General features: G+C 48.7%; 1 protein-coding gene across 1 annotated transcript in view; it reads left to right on the top strand.

Annotated features, from left to right (window-relative positions):
• Positions 1–17,055, top strand: part of SPTLC1 (serine palmitoyltransferase long chain base subunit 1) — a 122,642-nt gene that overhangs the window by 41,240 nt on the left and 64,347 nt on the right. Inside the window, exons 5-6 of the mRNA XM_075352607.1 lie at positions 11,447–11,519; positions 14,149–14,281. Coding sequence (XP_075208722.1) covers positions 11,447–11,519; positions 14,149–14,281 — 206 coding nt within the window. The remainder of the gene's footprint in view (positions 1–11,446; positions 11,520–14,148; positions 14,282–17,055) is intronic.

The following is a 17,055-nucleotide window of genomic DNA, read 5'->3' as shown; positions in this document are numbered from 1 at the left end:
CACGCCCCAAGAAAGCAACCGGAGGAACCGCTTCCAAGGCGGCTGCCTCATGACTTTCGGCCTCAGCCCTCCGCATCCTCGGTCGGTGGCAGGCTCTCCCGCTTTTGCGACATTTGGCTGCCACAGGTCAAAGACCGGTGGGTAGCAGACATTTTGTCTCACGGGTACAGGATAGAATTCAGTTCTCGTCCTCCGCCTCGGTTCTTCAGAACCTCCCCACATCCCGACCGAGCAGATGCCCTTCTGCAGGCGGTGTGCTCACTAAAAGCAGAAGGAGTGGTGATCCCTGTTCCTCTGCAGGAACAAGGGCAAGGTTTTTACTCCAATCTCTTCGTGGTTCCAAAAAAGGACGGCTCGTTCCGTCCTGTTCTGGACCTAAAGCTGCTCAACAAGCATGTGAACGCCAGGCGGTTCCGGATGGAATCCCTCCGCTCTGTCATTGCCTCAATGTCTCAAGGAGATTTCCTTGCATCAATAGACATCAAAGATGCTTATCTCCACGTGCCGATTGCTACAGAGCACCAACGTTTTCTACGTTTCGTGATAGGAGACGACCATCTCCAGTTCGTAGCTCTGCCATTTGGTCTGGCGACAGCCCCACGGGTTTTCACCAAGGTCATGGCGGCAGTGGTAGCAGTCTTGCATTCTCAGGGACATTCGGTGATCCCTTACTTAGACGATCTACTTGTCAAAGCACCCTCTCAAGAGGCATGCCAACACAGCCTGAATGTTGCGCTGGAGACTCTCCAGACTTTCGGGTGGATCATCAACTTTTCAAAGTCAAACCTGGCACCGACCCAATCACTAACGTATCTTGGCATGGAGTTTCATACTCTCTCAGCGATAGTGAAGCTTCCGCTGGACAAGCAGCGGTCTCTACGGACAGGGGTGCAGTCTCTCCTTCAGGGTCAGTCGCACCCCTTAAGGCGCCTCATGCACTTCCTAGGGAAGATGGTGGCAGCAATGGAGGCAGTCCCGTTCGCGCAGTTTCATCTGCGTCCACTTCAATGGGACATTCTCCGCCAGTGGGACGGGAAGACAACTTCCCTAGACAGGAAAGTCTCCCTTTCTCAGACGGCCAAGGATTCTCTGCTATGGTGGCTCCTTCCCACCTCATTAACGCAGGGAAGATCATTCCTGCCCCCATCCTGGGCAGTGGTCACGACAGACGCGAGTCTGTCAGGGTGGGGAGCAGTTTTTCTCCACCACAGGGCTCAAGGGACGTGGACTCAGCAGGAGTCCACCCTTCAGATCAATGTTCTGGAAATCAGGGCAGTGTATCTTGCCCTATTAGCCTTCCAGCAGTGGCTGGAAGGAAAGCAGATCCGAATTCAGTCGGACAACTCCACAGCGGTGGCATACATCAACCACCAAGGAGGGACACGCAGTCGGCAAGCCTTCCAGGAAGTCAGGCGAATTCTCATGTGGGTAGAGGAAAGAGCTTCCACCATATCAGCAGTTCACATCCCGGGCGTAGAAAACTGGGAAGCAGACTTCCTCAGTCGCCAGGGCATGGACGCAGGGGAATGGTCCCTTCACCCGGACGTGTTTCAGGAAATCTGCCGCCGCTGGGGGGTGCCGGACGTCGACCTAATGGCGTCTCGGCACAACAACAAGGTCCCGACCTTCATAGCGCGGTCTCGCGATCAAAGAGCTCTGGCGGCAGACGCCTTAGTGCAAGATTGGTCGCAGTTCCGGCTCCCTTATGTGTTTCCACCTCTGGCACTCTTGCCCAGAGTGTTACGCAAGATCAGATCCGATTGCGGCCGCGTCATACTCGTCGCCCCAGACTGGCCGAGGAGGTCGTGGTACCCGGATCTGTGGCATCTCACGGTCGGCCAACCGTGGGCACTACCAGACCGTCCAGACTTACTGTCCCAAGGGCCGTTTTTCCATCGGAATTCTGCGGCCCTGAACCTGACTGTGTGGCCATTGAGTCCTGGATCCTAGCGTCTTCAGGATTATCCCAAGGGGTCGTTGCCACCATGAGACAGGCTAGGAAGTCCACTTCTGCTAAGATCTACCACAGAACGTGGAAGATTTTCTTATCCTGGTGCTCTGCACAAGGAGTATCTCCCTGGCCATTCGCGTTACCTGTCTTTCTTTCCTTCCTGCAATCTGGGTTGGAAAAGGGCTTGTCGCTCGGCTCCCTTAAGGGGCAAGTCTCGGCACTATCCGTGTTTTTTCAGAAGCGTCTAGCACGACTTTCTCAGGTGCGCACGTTCCTGCAGGGGGTTTGTCATATCGTACCTCCGTACAGGCGGCCGTTAGATCCGTGGGATCTAAACAAGGTCCTTGTTACTCTCCAGAAGCCGCCCTTCGAGCCTCTGAGGGATGTCACTTTCTCGACTCTCACAGAAAGTGGCCTTTCTGGTAGCGGTCACGTCTCTTCGGAGAGTGTCTGAACTAGCAGCGCTGTCATCCAAAGCTCCTTTCCTGGTGTTCCACCAGGACAAGGTAGTGCTGCGCCCCATTCAGGAGTTTCTCCCTAAGGTGGTATCCTCTTTTCATCTTAATCAGGATATCTCCTTGCCTTCCTTTTATCCGCATGCAGTTCATCGGTATGAAAAGGATTTACATTTGTTGGATCTGGTGAGAGCACTCAGAATCTACATTTCCCGCACGGCGCCCCTGCGCCGCTCGGATGCACTCTTTGTCCTTGTCGCTGGTAAGCGCAAAGGGTCGCAGGCTTCCAAAGCCACCCTGGCTCGATGGATCAAAGAACCAATTCTTGAAGCCTACCGTTCTGCTGGGCTTCCGGTTCCATCAGGGCTGAAGGCCCATTCTACCAGAGCCGTGGGTGCGTCCTGGGCATTACGACACCAGGCTATGGCTCAACAGGTGTGCCAGGCAGCTACCTGGTCGAGTCTGCACACTTTCACCAAACATTATCAGGTGCATACCTATGCTTCGGCGGACGCCAGCCTAGGTAGAAGAGTCCTGCAGGCGGCAGTTGCCTCCCCGTAGGGGAGGGCTGTCTTTGCAGCTCTAACATGAGGTATTTCTTTACCCACCCAGGGACAGCTTTTGGACGTCCCAATCGTCTGGGTCTCCCAATGGAGCGCCGAAGAAGAAGGGAATTTTGTTACTTACCGTAAATTCCTTTTCTTCGGCGCTCTATTGGGAGACCCAGACGATTGGGTGTATAGCACTGCCTCCGGAGGCCACACAAAGCAATTACACTAAAAAGTGTAAGGCCCCTCCCCTTCTGGCTATACACCCCCAGTGGGATCACTGGCTCACCAGTTTTCTGCTTTGTGCGAAGGAGGTCAGACATCCACGCATAGCTCCACTGTTTGTAGTCAGCAGTAGCTGCTGGCTCTATCGGATGGAAGAAAAGAGGGCCCATATAGGGCCCCCAGCATGCTCCCTTCTCACCCGTGATGGTGCTTGTAAGGTTGAGGTACCTATTGCTGGTACGGAGGCTGGAGCCCACATGCTGTTTTCCTTCCACATCCCCCTGAGGGGCTCTGTGGAAGTGGGATCCTGCCGGCCCCCAAGCCCTGGGGCCGGGCTCCATCCACAGACCCATAGAACCTGCTGGATTGGGAGCGGGAGTGCCGTTCAGGGACATGGCCCTGCAACTTCAGGTACTCTGTGTCCCCGGCAGGCACGGACACTCTCAGGGCTTGCTGAGCGTTATAGTGCGCCGGGGACAGTGACGCTGTACGCTGGGGGTTAGGTCACTGCAGCTTTGCTGAGTGACGATTGTGTGTTGGGAACTACTGCGCCGACCGCTCCTGGAGCGGCGGCGCAGCTGCGACTTGTAGTGCGCCGGGGGCTTGGCGCCGACCGCGCTTGTACGGCGGCGGCGTTTTTAACTTTAGCCCCCGGCTTCTGCGGCCTAGCGCCGCTTCGTTCCCGCCCCCACCCTGTCAATCAGGGTAGAGGAAAGACGCTGCTCAATGGCTGCGCCGAGGGCTGGAGCCTTATTTACATGCTCCAGCCCTCTCACTAGGCACAAGGGGAAGCAGACTTCCCGCTCTTCGTCGGTGTACGCCCAGGGCCCGCCCCCCCTCTCCACAAGGACGCCGGCAGCCATTACACATGCGATCTGGCTGGAAGGAGGCAGCAGGCTCTGGGAGACCCAGACTAGAGGGATTTCTGGCGACCACACACCGCTCCTAAGCGGGTGGTAAGCTGCACAGTAGTGCAGGCCCCACTAGTGCCTCAGTAATATATATTAGTGTACTTCTTTATTGGTACCATATATATATATATATATATATTTATATAGTGCACTGTAAGGTCGCTTCTGGCTGGACACTCTGTACTGCTCTGAGGACGCAGCAACATGTCATCCGCAAAACGCAAGGCTGCCAAGGCACGGGCTGTGTACACTGTTTGTACTGCATGTGGGGCTAATCTACCAGCAGGCTCCAATGATTCACATTGTGTGCAATGTTCAGTCCCAGTGGCACTTCGCCAGCCAGAGCCTATTGTGGTGGTAGCCCAGGCAGAGACGCCTGTGAACCCTGCCCCGGTGACGGGGACAGACTTTGCAGTGTTTGCTGATAAAATGTCTGAGGCTATGACAAGGATCCTGGAGACCTTGCAGGCCAGGCCAGTTCCTCAAACTATGGACACTGCTGTGGCTATGCTCACTGGTCCCCCTCAGTTGGAACTAATCCGTACTTCAAGGGGGTCTCAAGCATCACAGGCTGAAGTCTCTGACTCAGATGACAGTCCCAGGCAGCCTAAGCGTGCTCGCTGGGAAAGACCCTCGACGTCATCACACTGCTCAGGGTCTCAGCGGGAAGAGTCTCTCTGTGATGAGACTGAGGACGGTGATCAGGAGTCTAATCCTGAGGCCCCTCTCAATCTGGATGCCCCTGATGGTGACGCCATGGTTAATGACCTTATATCGGCGATTAATAGGCTGTTGGATATTTCTCCCCCTGCCCCTTCTGCAGAGGAGGCAGCTGCACAGCAGGAGAAGTTCCATTTCCTGTATCCCAAGCGTAAATTAAGTGCCTTTTTGGACCACTCTGACTTCAGAGAATCAATCCAAAAGCACGACGCTCATCCAGACAAGCGTTTCTCTAAACGTTCTAAGGATACCCGTTATCCTTTTCCCCCTGAAGTGGCCAAACGCTGGACCCAGTGCCCAAAGGTGGATCCCCCAATTTCCAAGCTGGCGGCTAGATCCATAGTCGCAGTAGAAGATGGCGCTTCACTTAAAGATGCCAATGACAGACAGATGGACCTTTGGTTGAAATCTGTCTATGAAGCTATCGGCGCGTCGTTTGCTCCAGCATTCGCGGCCGTGTGGGCACTACAGGCTATTTCAGCGGGTTTAGCACAGGTGGATGCTATCATGCATCCAGCAGTGCCACAGGTGGCGTCCCTAACTTCGCAAATGTCTGCGTTTGCGACCTATGCTATCAATGCTGTCCTAGAGTCTACGAGCCGTACCTCTATGGCGGCCGCCAATTCTGTGGTTTTGCGCAGAGCCTTATGGTTAAAGGACTGGAAAGCAGATGCTGGTTCCAAAAAATGCTTAACCAGCTTGCCATTATCTAGAGACAGACTGGTGGGGGGGGCCATTGGCTGAAATCATAAAACAGTCCAAGGGTAAGGACTCTTCCTTACCACAGCCCAGAGCAAGTAAACCTCAACAGAAAAAGTGGCAGTCGAGGTTTCGGTCCTTTCGAGGCTCGGGCAAGCCCCAATTCTCCTCGTCCAAAGGGACTCAGAAAGGACAAGGGAGCTCAGATTCCTGGCGGGCTCACTCACGCCCCAGGAAAGCAAATGGAGGAACCGCTTCCAAGGCGGCTACCTCATGACTTTCGGCCTCCTCCCTCCGCATCCTCGGTCGGTGGCAGGCTCTCCCGCTTTTGCGACATTTGGCTGTCACAGGTCAAGGACCGGTGGGTAACAGACATTTTGTCTCGCGGGTACAGAATCGAGTTCAGTTCTCGGCCTCCACTTCGGTTCTTCAGAACCTCCCCACACCCCAACCGAGCAGATGCCCTGCTGCAGGCGGTGGACTCTCTAAGAGCAGAAGGAGTCGTGATCCCTGTCCCCCCTCTGGAACGGGGCCGAGGATTTTACTCCAACCTCTTTGTGGTTCCAAAAAAGGACGGCTCCTTCCGTCCCGTTCTGGACCTAAAACTGCTCAACAAGCATGTGAACGCCAGGCGGTTCCGGATGGAATCCCTCCGCTCAGTCATTGCCTCAATGTCCCAAGGAGATTTCCTAGCGTCAATAGACATCAAAGATGCTTATCTTCACGTGCCGATTGCTACGGAGCACCAACGCTTTCTGCGCTTCGTGATAGGAGACGAACATCTTCAGTTCGTGGCTCTGCCATTTGGTCTGGCGACAGCCCCCCGGGTGTTCACCAAGATCATGGCAGCAGTGGTAGCAGTCTTGCACTCTCACGGACACTCTGTGATCCCTTACTTGGACGATCTATTGGTCAAGGCACCCTCTCAGGAGGCATGCCAACTCAGCCTGAATTTTGCACTGGAGACTCTCCAGGCGTTCGGGTGGATCATCAACTTCCCAAAGTCAAATCTGTCACCGACCCAATCACTAACGTATCTTGGCATGGAGTTTCATACCCTCTCAGCGATAGTGAAGCTTCCGCTGAGCAAGCAGAGGTCACTACAGACGGGGGTGCAGGCTCTCCTTCAGAGTCAGTCGCACTCCTTAAGACGCCTCATGCACTTCCTCGGGAAGATGGTGGCGGCAATGGAGGCGGTTCCGTTTGCGCAGTTTCATCTGCGTCCACTTCAATGGGACATTCTCCGCCAATGGGACGGGAAGTCAAAATCCCTGGACAGGAAAGTCTCCCTTTCCCAGACGGCCAAGGACTCTCTGCAGTGGTGGCTTCTTCCCACCTCATTATCACAGGGAAGATCCTTCCTACCACCGTCCTGGGCGGTGGTCACGACAGACGCGAGTCTGTCAGGGTGGGGAGCAGTGTTTCTTCACCACAGGGCTCAGGGTACGTGGACTCTGCAGGAGTCCAGCCTTCAGATCAATGTTCTGGAAATCAGAGCGGTGTTTCTTGCCCTGCTAGCCTTCCAGCAGTGGCTGGAAGGGAAGCAGATACGAATTCAATCGGACAACTCCACAGCGGTGGCATACATCAATCACCAGGGCGGGACTCGCAGTCGGCAAGCCTTCCAGGAAGTCCGGCGCATTATGATGTGGGTGGAAGCCACGGCCTCCACCATATCCGCAGTTCACATCCCCGGCGTAGAAAACTGGGAAGCAGACTTCCTCAGTCGCCAGGGCATGGACGCAGGGGAATGGTCCCTTCACCCGGACGTGTTTCAGGAAATCTGTCGCCGATGGGGAAGGCCGGACGTCGATCTAATGGCGTCTCGGCACAACAACAAGGTCCCAACCTTCATGGCACGGTCTCGCGATCAAAGAGCTCTAGCAGCAGACGCCCTAGTGCAAGATTGGTCGCAGTTCCGGCTCCCTTATGTGTTTCCACCTCTGGCACTCTTGCCCAGAGTGCTACGCAAGATCAGATCCGACTGCAGCCGCGTCATACTCGTCGCTCCAGACTGGCCGAGGAGGGCGTGGTATCCGGATCTGTGGCATCTCACGGTCGGCCGACCGTGGGCGCTGCCAGACCGACCAGACTTACTGTCCCAAGGGCCGTTTTTCCATCGGAATTCTGCGGCCCTCAACCTGACTGCGTGGCCATTGAGTCCTGGATCCTAGAGTCTTCAGGCTTATCCCAAGGGGTCGTTGCCACCATGAGACAGGCTAGGAAGCCCACGTCTGCTAAGATCTACCACAGAACGTGGAGGATATTCTTATCCTGGTGCTCTGCTCAGGGAGTGTCTCCCTGGCCATTTGCATTACCTATCCTTCTTTCTTTCCTCCAATCTGGGTTAGAAAAAGGTTTGTCGCTCGGCTCCCTTAAAGGGCAAGTCTCGGCGCTATCTGTCTTTTTTCAGAAGCGTCTAGCACGACTTTCCAAGGTGCGCACGTTCCTGCAGGGGGTTTGTCATATCGTACCCCCGTACAAGCGACCGTTAGATCCATGGGATCTCAACAGGGTACTAGTTGCCCTCCAGAAGCCGCCCTTCGAGCCTCTGAGGGAGGTTTCACTTTCTAGGCTATCACAGAAAGTGGTTTTTCTGGTAGCGATCACATCTCTTCGGAGAGTGTCTGAGCTGGCAGCGCTGTCATCCAAGGCTCCCTTCCTGGTCTTCCACCAGGACAAGGTAGTGCTGCGCCCCATTCAGGAGTTTCTCCCGAAGGTGGTATCCTCTTTTCATCTTAATCAGGATATCTCTTTGCCTTCGTTTTGTCCTCATGCAGTTCATCGGTATGAGAAGGATTTACATTTGTTAGATCTGGTGAGAGCACTCAGAATCTACATTTCCCGCACAGCGCCCCTGCGCCGTTCGGATGCACTCTTTGTCCTTGTCGCTGGTAAGCGCAAGGGGTCGCAGGCTTCTAAGGCCACCCTGGCTCGATGGATCAAAGAACCAATTCTTGAAGCCTACCGTTCTGCGGGGCTTCAGGTTCCGTCAGGGCTAAAGGCCCATTCTACCAGAGCCGTGGGTGCGTCCTGGGCATTGCGACACCAGGCTACGGCTCAACAGGTGTGCCAGGCAGCTACCTGGTCGAGTCTGCACACTTTCACCAAACATTATCAGGTGCATACCTATGCTTCGGCGGACGCCAGCCTAGGTAGAAGAGTCCTGCAGGCGGCAGTTGCCTCCCCGTAGGGGAGGGCTGTCTTTGCAGCTCTAACATGAGGTATTTCTTTACCCACCCAGGGACAGCTTTTGGACGTCCCAATCGTCTGGGTCTCCCAATAGAGCGCCGAAGAAGAAGGGAATTTTGTTACTTACCGTAAATTCCTTTTCTTCTAGCTCTTATTGGGAGACCCAGCACCCGCCCTGTTGTCCTTCGGGATTTTTGGTTTGTTTGCGGGTACACATGTTGTTCATGTTGAACGGTTTTCAGTTCTCCGATGTTTCTCGGAGTGAATTTGTTTAAACCAGTTATTGGCTTTCCTCCTTCTTGCTTTTGCACTAAAACTGGTGAGCCAGTGATCCCACTGGGGGTGTATAGCCAGAAGGGGAGGGGCCTTACACTTTTTAGTGTAATTGCTTTGTGTGGCCTCCGGAGGCAGTGCTATACACCCAATCGTCTGGGTCTCCCAATAAGAGCTAGAAGAAAAGGAATTTACGGTAAGTAACAAAATTCCCTTCTTCTTCTAGCTCCTATTGGGAGACCCAGCACCCGCCCTGTTGTCCTTCGGGATTTTTGGTTGTTTTTCGGGTACACATGTTGTTCATGTTGAATGGTTTTCAGTTCTCCGATGTTGCTTCGGAGTGAATTTGTTTAAACCAGTTCTTGGCTTTCCTCCTTCTTGCTTTTTCACTAAAACTGGTGAGCCAGTGATCCCACTGGGGGTGTATAGCCAGAAGGGGAGGGACCTTACACTTTTTAGTGTAATGCTTTGTGTGGCCTCCGGAGGCAGTGCTATACACCCAATCGTCTGGGTCTCCCAATAGGAGCTAGAAGAAAAGGAATTTACGGTAAGTAACAAAATTCCCTTCTTTTTTCTTTTCACATAGCTTTAATTCCTGTGAAGCACCTAAAGGGTTAATAAACTGCTTGGATGTGGTTTTGAGTACTTTGATGGGTGCTGTTTTTAGAATGGGGTCACATTTGGGTATTTTCTGTCACCTAAGGACTCTGTATCACTTCAAATGAGATGTCTCTAAAAAAAAGATTTTATAAATTTTGTTGGAAAATGAGAAATTGCTGATGAACTTTGACCCCTTCTAACTTCTTAACTAAAAAAAAATTGTTTCAAAAATTGCGCTGATGTAAAGTATACACGTGGGAAATGTTATTTAGTAACTATTATGTGTGACATCACTCTCCGTATAATGGCATAAAATTTCAAAGTTTTAAAATTTTCAAACTTTTTGGTAAATTTCCGATATTTTCACAAATAAAACCTAAAAATATCGTCCTGAATATCGTTCTAAATTTACCACTAACATGAAGCACAATATGTCTCGGAAAAAAATAATCTGAGTCACTGGAATCCATTAACTTGTTCCAGAGTTATAACTTGTCAAATTGACACTGGTCAGAATTGCAAAAAATTGGCCTGGTCATGAAGGTGAAAACCAGTGAAGGGGTTAAAGTTGTCAAAAGATGGTGGAAGTAAGTGTCCTCTGACCCTCATATACTTGGAAAGTTCTCATTCAAGTGTGGAATGTTCTTAAAGGGAATGTGTCTTGCCATAATTACCAGATGCTTTAATGTTTAATTTTAAAATCTATGTTTAAATGAAATTAATGAAATATTGCAATTCTCACAAAGCGTAAAGGGAACCTGTCAGGTGTAAAATGCACCCAGCACCACGAGCAGTTATGGCTGCATATTGCTAATCCCTGCCTAACCGTCCCAGCCTATAGTAGCATAGATAAAGAGAAAAAGTATTTCTAAAGATCCCAAATGATATGCTAGTAAGGCCAGGGACTAGTTGCAAGGGCATTAGTTCCCTTGGCTAGTTGGCCCCCTCAGCATGTAAGCACACCCCTGTGGGCATACTAATGAATGTGTAGCGTCACAGGATGATCTCACGCACCTCTCTGTTGCCATCGCATTCGACTCCTGGATTTCGGTACAGTGCACGTGATCCTGGACTTTTAGTCATGCGCACTATGAAGCCAGGTGTACGCGCCCTGGCTTCAAACTCATGTAGTGCGCATGACAGAAAGTTTTAAATAAACTTAAAAAATTGGCATACGGTTCCTCCATATTGATTCCCAGCACAAATAAAGCCCACGGTTACAGGCTGCAGCCCCAGCCGTGCCCTTATCTTGGCTGCGTATCAAAATAAAAGGAACCACATGCGGCTTTTTTTTTCTTTTTTCTTTAATTGATTCGCTCATAACTAGTAAAAACAAACAGAAAAGCCCCTTTTAATTAAAAAAAATAAATAAATGAGAAATATGTGATTACACTCTAAGAGGAATGTCTCAGCAGGTTTTTTCCACTTAATCCGAGAGCAGCATAATGTAGGTGCAGAGACTTCGGATTCCAGGACTGCTGCTTGTTGTTTCAATAAATCCAGTGTTTTATTAGCAGGAGATTATCACTAGAGGACTAGATGTCTTGTGACATGTAGTCCTCCTGCTCTGTGTAACTCCGCCCCCACTCTGTACACAGAAAGCTGTCAATCAGTGGTGGGGTTATCCAAGGCTCAGCTTTCACAGAACTGCTAGATGTGCAGCAGAGAAACACATGATTTGATCAAAACTGCAGTAAGTACCCCAGTAAGTAATACATCAGGAATGAGGGCCTCGGATTAAATCTCTAAGCCCTGCTGACAGATTCACTATAATTCTATATTGATTCCATTTACAGAATCAATGTGGAAAGCATTAGTAGCTATTGTTATATGTAAGTGTTGATGATGAACCCCGCATTATTTTATTTGCAGAGTGCAGCTTTGGCTTCGCTTAGAAAGTACGGTGTTGGAACATGTGGCCCGAGAGGGTTTTATGGTACATTTGGTAAGTAGATGACCTGTGGGGGTGAAATTGTATCATGTTTATCATGGCATGATAGCACAACCCTGCATTGCCTACTTATGGCACTGCTGCATTGCTGAAGGATGGATCCACATCTGTAATGTCTAGAGTCTGCTTAGTGCCTATAGACAGAGGTTGTCCTCTTCAGGCAGCCATTTTCACTTTTAGATTTCTTCCATATATCACAATTTTATACTACTGCCCATCTTCTGTCGATTCTATGCTATACTTGTCTGTGATATTTCAAATGGCCATTAGAGGGCAGTCTTTTCTTACTTTTCGGATCAGTGGGAACAACCTAATTCTTACACTTACCTTGTAAATACAGTGTAATGTTGTATAGATTTTATTTAGTGTCTTGTACTGCAGTGAATATCTGCTATTATGTAATTTTTGTTAGTTTTTTAATTTTTCTCTACTAGTGATTAGAGATGAGTAGCTGCCTTGTCAGTATTCTGTGGCCCCCGGATGTGAGAAATGTGCACCTCCCCCTCCTTGCCAGAATCCCCGGATCCTCTTATTTTCAGGTTCACATTATCGCAATGGTGTGACACATACATGACATCGCTCTGGATCTACAAATTAGAAAGGGTGGCGGGGACTCCAGCAAGTAGGAGACAGTTCGCAGTGCTCCCGCCACTGGTCGCTGACTAACGTGACCGCTGAACTGGAAATTGATTGGCTCGTGATTAACATTGATTCATTTTATTACTAGCTATTCATTTTTAAAGTATGTCCTTGATCTTCACTATCTTTTTACATGCCTTAGAGATTTATGTCAAATATTCTGATGGGTGTTGCTCCATGGATCTGTTGTGCTACCAAGAGCCAGAGGGGTGCGACATTACTAGAGTTAATATTGGAATATGGTTTATTTAATGGGAACCTGTCTGTGTCCGGTGCAATATGCACCCAGAACCATGAGCAGTTCTGGATGCATATTGCTAATCCCTGCATAACGGTCCTTGTATTTAGTAGCATACATAAAGAGGTCTTTAGGAAAAGTATTTCTAAAGATTCTTTATAATATTCTATTGAGGTCAGGGACTAGTTTCAAGGGTGTTACTTCCCTTGGCTAGTCTGCCTCCTTAGCATGTAAGTACACCCCTGTGGGTGTGCTAACATGCTAATTAATGCGCAGCGTCAGAGGCATGGTCGCTCTCACCTCTGCTGCCACCGCTGGTTTTCGGCTCAGTGCGCACGATTAGATTGTCCTCTGACTTCCCGTCATGCGCACTACACCAGTTTGAAGCCGGGACCTGTAGACCTGCTTCATAGTGTGCATGACTGGAAGTCCGGGACTTCTGATCATGTGCACGGAGCTGAAATCCAGCGTCAGGCGCGGTGGCAGCAGAGACGTGAGAGCGACCATGCCTCTGACACTGCACATTCATTAGCATGTTAGTACACCCACAGCGGTGTACTTACATGCTAAGGGGGCCGACTAGCCCAGGGATGTAAATAAGATAAGGATGAATACCGGGCACGGCTTACCACGTGTAACGCCGATGTATTTTCACGGAGCAAAAGTCCGTCTTTACTTGAAAGGAATCACTTGTATTCCACTGCTTCCCACTCACGTTTGATTGACCGCTAGGAGGATTGCAAAGATCCATTGTGCTGTCGCCATAGCATAAGATCCAAAAGTTCATCAATGAATAGAGCTGGCAGCACTCACTTGATCCAAAGTTGCTTTATTGCAGAAGTGTATACATCAAACAGGGAGGTGCGGGGGAGGGGGCACGCTGGACGACAACACCGTTTTGCACCACTGATGGCGCTTCCACGAGTCCACCCTCGTGTAAGTGCCCTCAGTGGTGCGAAACGGTGCTGTCGTCCAGCGTGCCCCCTCCCCCGCACCTCCCCCTGTTTGCCTGTTTGATATATACACTTCTGCAATAAAGCAACGTTGGATCAAGTGAGTGCTGCCAGCTCTATTCATTGATAGCCCAGGGATCTAACACCCTTGTGACTAGTCCCTGCGCTCATTAGCATATTATTAAGGATCTTTAGAAATACTTTTCCAAAGATCCCTTTATCTATTCTAGTGTACACAGGGACGGTTAGGCAGGGATTAGCAATATGCACCCAGAACTGCTCATGGTTCTGGGGGCATATTGGACCTGACAGGTTCCCTTTTAAAGGGGTATTTCTATCTCTAAATATTTGTAGCATATTATATGGATAGACCATAAATGCCTGATAGATGCAGGTTCCACCTTTTGGACAAACAGAACCTCGTCTCGTACCCCTATGAAGACAGATGACCGCACTTGTGCGCCCCTCTCCACTCACTTCTATTGGAGTCCTGTAAATGTCCCAGCAAGGGCCCACAGCTGTTTTCAGAGTTGATGTAGATGGTATTGGATGGGAAAAAATAAAAGCTCTGTTGTGACCCGAATTCTGAGACATCAATGCCCCAAGATTAAAGGACAATATGCGCTCTTGCTCAAAATGTGAGGATTCTGAACAAACCTATTTCAAAGCCACCACTACTTCTTCAGATGTGTTTACTTCACGTTGTTTTATGGAGGGTCCACATATGTTTGCCACACTTTTCTGTGGGTGCGGCTGACCACACTACTTAACCCCTTCACAAACTTTTTTGCAGATGTACATTTGGAACTAGAAGAAAGACTAGCCAAGTTTATGAGGACAGAAGAAGCAATCATTTATTCTTATGGATTTGCCACCATTGCAAGTGCTATTCCAGCTTACTCAAAGCGGGGAGACATAGTGTTTGTGTAAGTATGAAGTATTTGTGTTGTGTTTCCACGCTTCTACATCTAATGACCAGTTAGTAGTATTCTGTAAGCGCTCAGTTTAGTTCTTCAGTTCATTTTCTCGGCTTTAAGCAAATAATTAAATGACCAAAAATTGTTCACGTCCTCACTATTGAACCACACTGCTCAATTGAATCAGTAAATGTTTTTGCTATTATTTCAGAAAGCATCTCTTCAAGCCTGCAGTTACCTATAATGTCTAAATAAAAGTTTATACAGCAATCCGACCCTTTAAAGAGGTTGTTTCTTGACCTATTTGTGGCGGATCATTGGGCTCCGTACAGCATCGAGAAAAAACAAAGTGCCTCTCTGCTTTCTCCAATTAGTTGCTTTGAATGCTCTAATTATTGGGGTTAAATTGCTATTGTCATCTGACAAGTGTGGCAAACCTGATTCTTATTGGTCTCTGGTCTCCATGCCCTTTAGATATATTGGGCATACTGGTTTTACAGGTATATATAGAACACACATTCAGTTTCTGCTTTTGATTAACATACGAGTATATAAATGTTGTATAATCAGTTTACAGTCTGTGGATGGAATTGTTTCATGAAAATCCTGGTAATTTAGGTGAATAGTGGTTCCACTCGTGGCTAAATTTGCGTGTGACAATGAAGACTTAGGATTCCTTGTCATTAGTTACACACAGGGTTCACCGCTTATAAAAGTTGGCTGTTTCTGAGCTTTAGGGGTATTCTCAAGTTCTCTTTTGAGCTATAGCACTTTGGTCTCCTTACTTCTTGGTTTCTGGTGAAGCGGCCTCTTCTCCTTGAGTGACCGTTCTGGTGAGTAGCAAAATTATAATAGAACTATGAAGCTCCCCACAAGTTCTGCTGTAACACATTCCGCCAAAAGTGGTTTGTTCTGAAGCTTCTACTGCTATCGCAGGATTTAGACATTAAGATAACTGGGCATTTGAACATGCACACAGCTCCAAGATCAGAGAGTTGGGATTAGCAGGCATGCTCCAAAAGCTGCTTTTAGGCTGGCGATTTATAACTGCATCTCTTCAGAAGATGAGAGGGAGTTGAGCAGCTAACTGCTGTGTAAAAATCAATGGGCAGTAGAGAACTGGCTGGTATGTTAGGAGGTAACCTTTTTGCACAGTAGCTACAGTCCACAAATCTAGATAAAAACTCTCATTGCAGGAGAATGACAGCAGATAGAACAGCAAGTCAATTTTATATTTATTTTCATGCTAAGTAAAGCAATTTTAAGATAGTGACAATGCCACTTTAAATATCTTTGAGAGGGCGTTATCAGGTGCCCGAATCAGATTGGTTTGTTTTTTCACTTTGAGACTTCTTAATGTTAATATTCTGCTTAGTATTGTTTAATTCATCCTGCTATAGTAGTGATGCTTCTTCCAGGAAGAGAAGTCTTGCGGAGACTATCTGTATCAGTGGGGAATCTGACTAACGGCGCTAACCTGTATTTTCACTTTGTAACTCAATCCACTTTCTCCTTGTTGCTAAATCATTTAGAGAGATCACTATTGCTCAAACAACAGTTAATGCATCTTAAAGGATCATTCAAAGACTCCTGTCTTCCTCATCAGTTTACTTCCAGGCAATCCAATCAAGTCCTACGGCTTTTGTCCCATATTTTACTGCTATTACACAAACTCCCATTTTATCAAAAATATGTAAATACCTCTGTACTACTGTTCTGTATGAATCTATGTATTGTGGGTCTAATTATATAAGTAGACAGATATATAAATTGAGAATGCGAGTGTAATGTACGTAGTAAAAAATGAAAATATTTCTGACTAACCCCCATATACCGCAGCTCTTAACAATTTGGAGGACACATGTACAGACATTGCAGAGCAAATATAATTCTCTAATACAAATGAAAACTGAAGAGCTTAGAGGGAACCTGTCAGGTGCAACATATACCCAGAGCCACAAGCAGTTCTGGCTGCATACTGCAAATTCTTGCCTAACTGTCCCAGCCTATAGTATATAGTAGCACAGATAAAGGGATCTGTAGAAAAAGTATTTCTAAAGATTCTTTGATATGCTATTGAGGCCAGGGACTAGTCACAAAGCTGTGAATTTCTCCCGGATTAGGCCTCCCTCTTAGCATGTTAGCACACCCCCGTGCCCATTGCACAGAATCATCAGTGGTAATGTGCGTACTTTTGTCCGGTATCACCGTCTCAGACGCTGTGCTCACTAACAGTGCGCATGATCAGAATGCCTGGCACTTCCAGTCATGTGCACTAGACCTCTCTGATGTCAGGACGCGTGTACCTGGATTCGTAGTGCGCATGACCAGAAGTGCCTGGCATTCGGATCATACGCACTGACCCTAAGGCCGGCATCTGAGGCGGTGATAATGGACACAGGTACTCACATCACCGCTAATGATGCTGGGCATTGAATAGCTTGTTAGCACACTCCTGTGGGTGTGCTAACATACTAAGAGGGCGGACTACTCGGGGGGGATAATCACGCCCTTGTGACTAGTCCCTGCGCTCAATAGCATATCATAGGGGATCTTTAGAAATACTTTAGAAATACTTTTTCTACAGATCCCTTTATGTATGCTACTAGATGCAGGGACGGGAACTGCTTGTGGTTCTGTCAGGTCCAATATGCACCCAGAACTACGAGCAGTTCTGGGTGCATATTTCTAACCCCTGCCTAACCGTTCCTGTATACACTAGTATAGATAAACAGATCTTTACAAAAAGTATTTCTAAAGATCTTATATCGTATGCTAATGAG

This window comes from Anomaloglossus baeobatrachus, chromosome 1 (assembly GCF_048569485.1).
Source record: "Anomaloglossus baeobatrachus isolate aAnoBae1 chromosome 1, aAnoBae1.hap1, whole genome shotgun sequence".
Taxonomy (NCBI): Eukaryota; Metazoa; Chordata; class Amphibia; order Anura; family Aromobatidae; genus Anomaloglossus; species Anomaloglossus baeobatrachus.
This window is presented reverse-complemented; position numbering and strand designations above follow the sequence as displayed.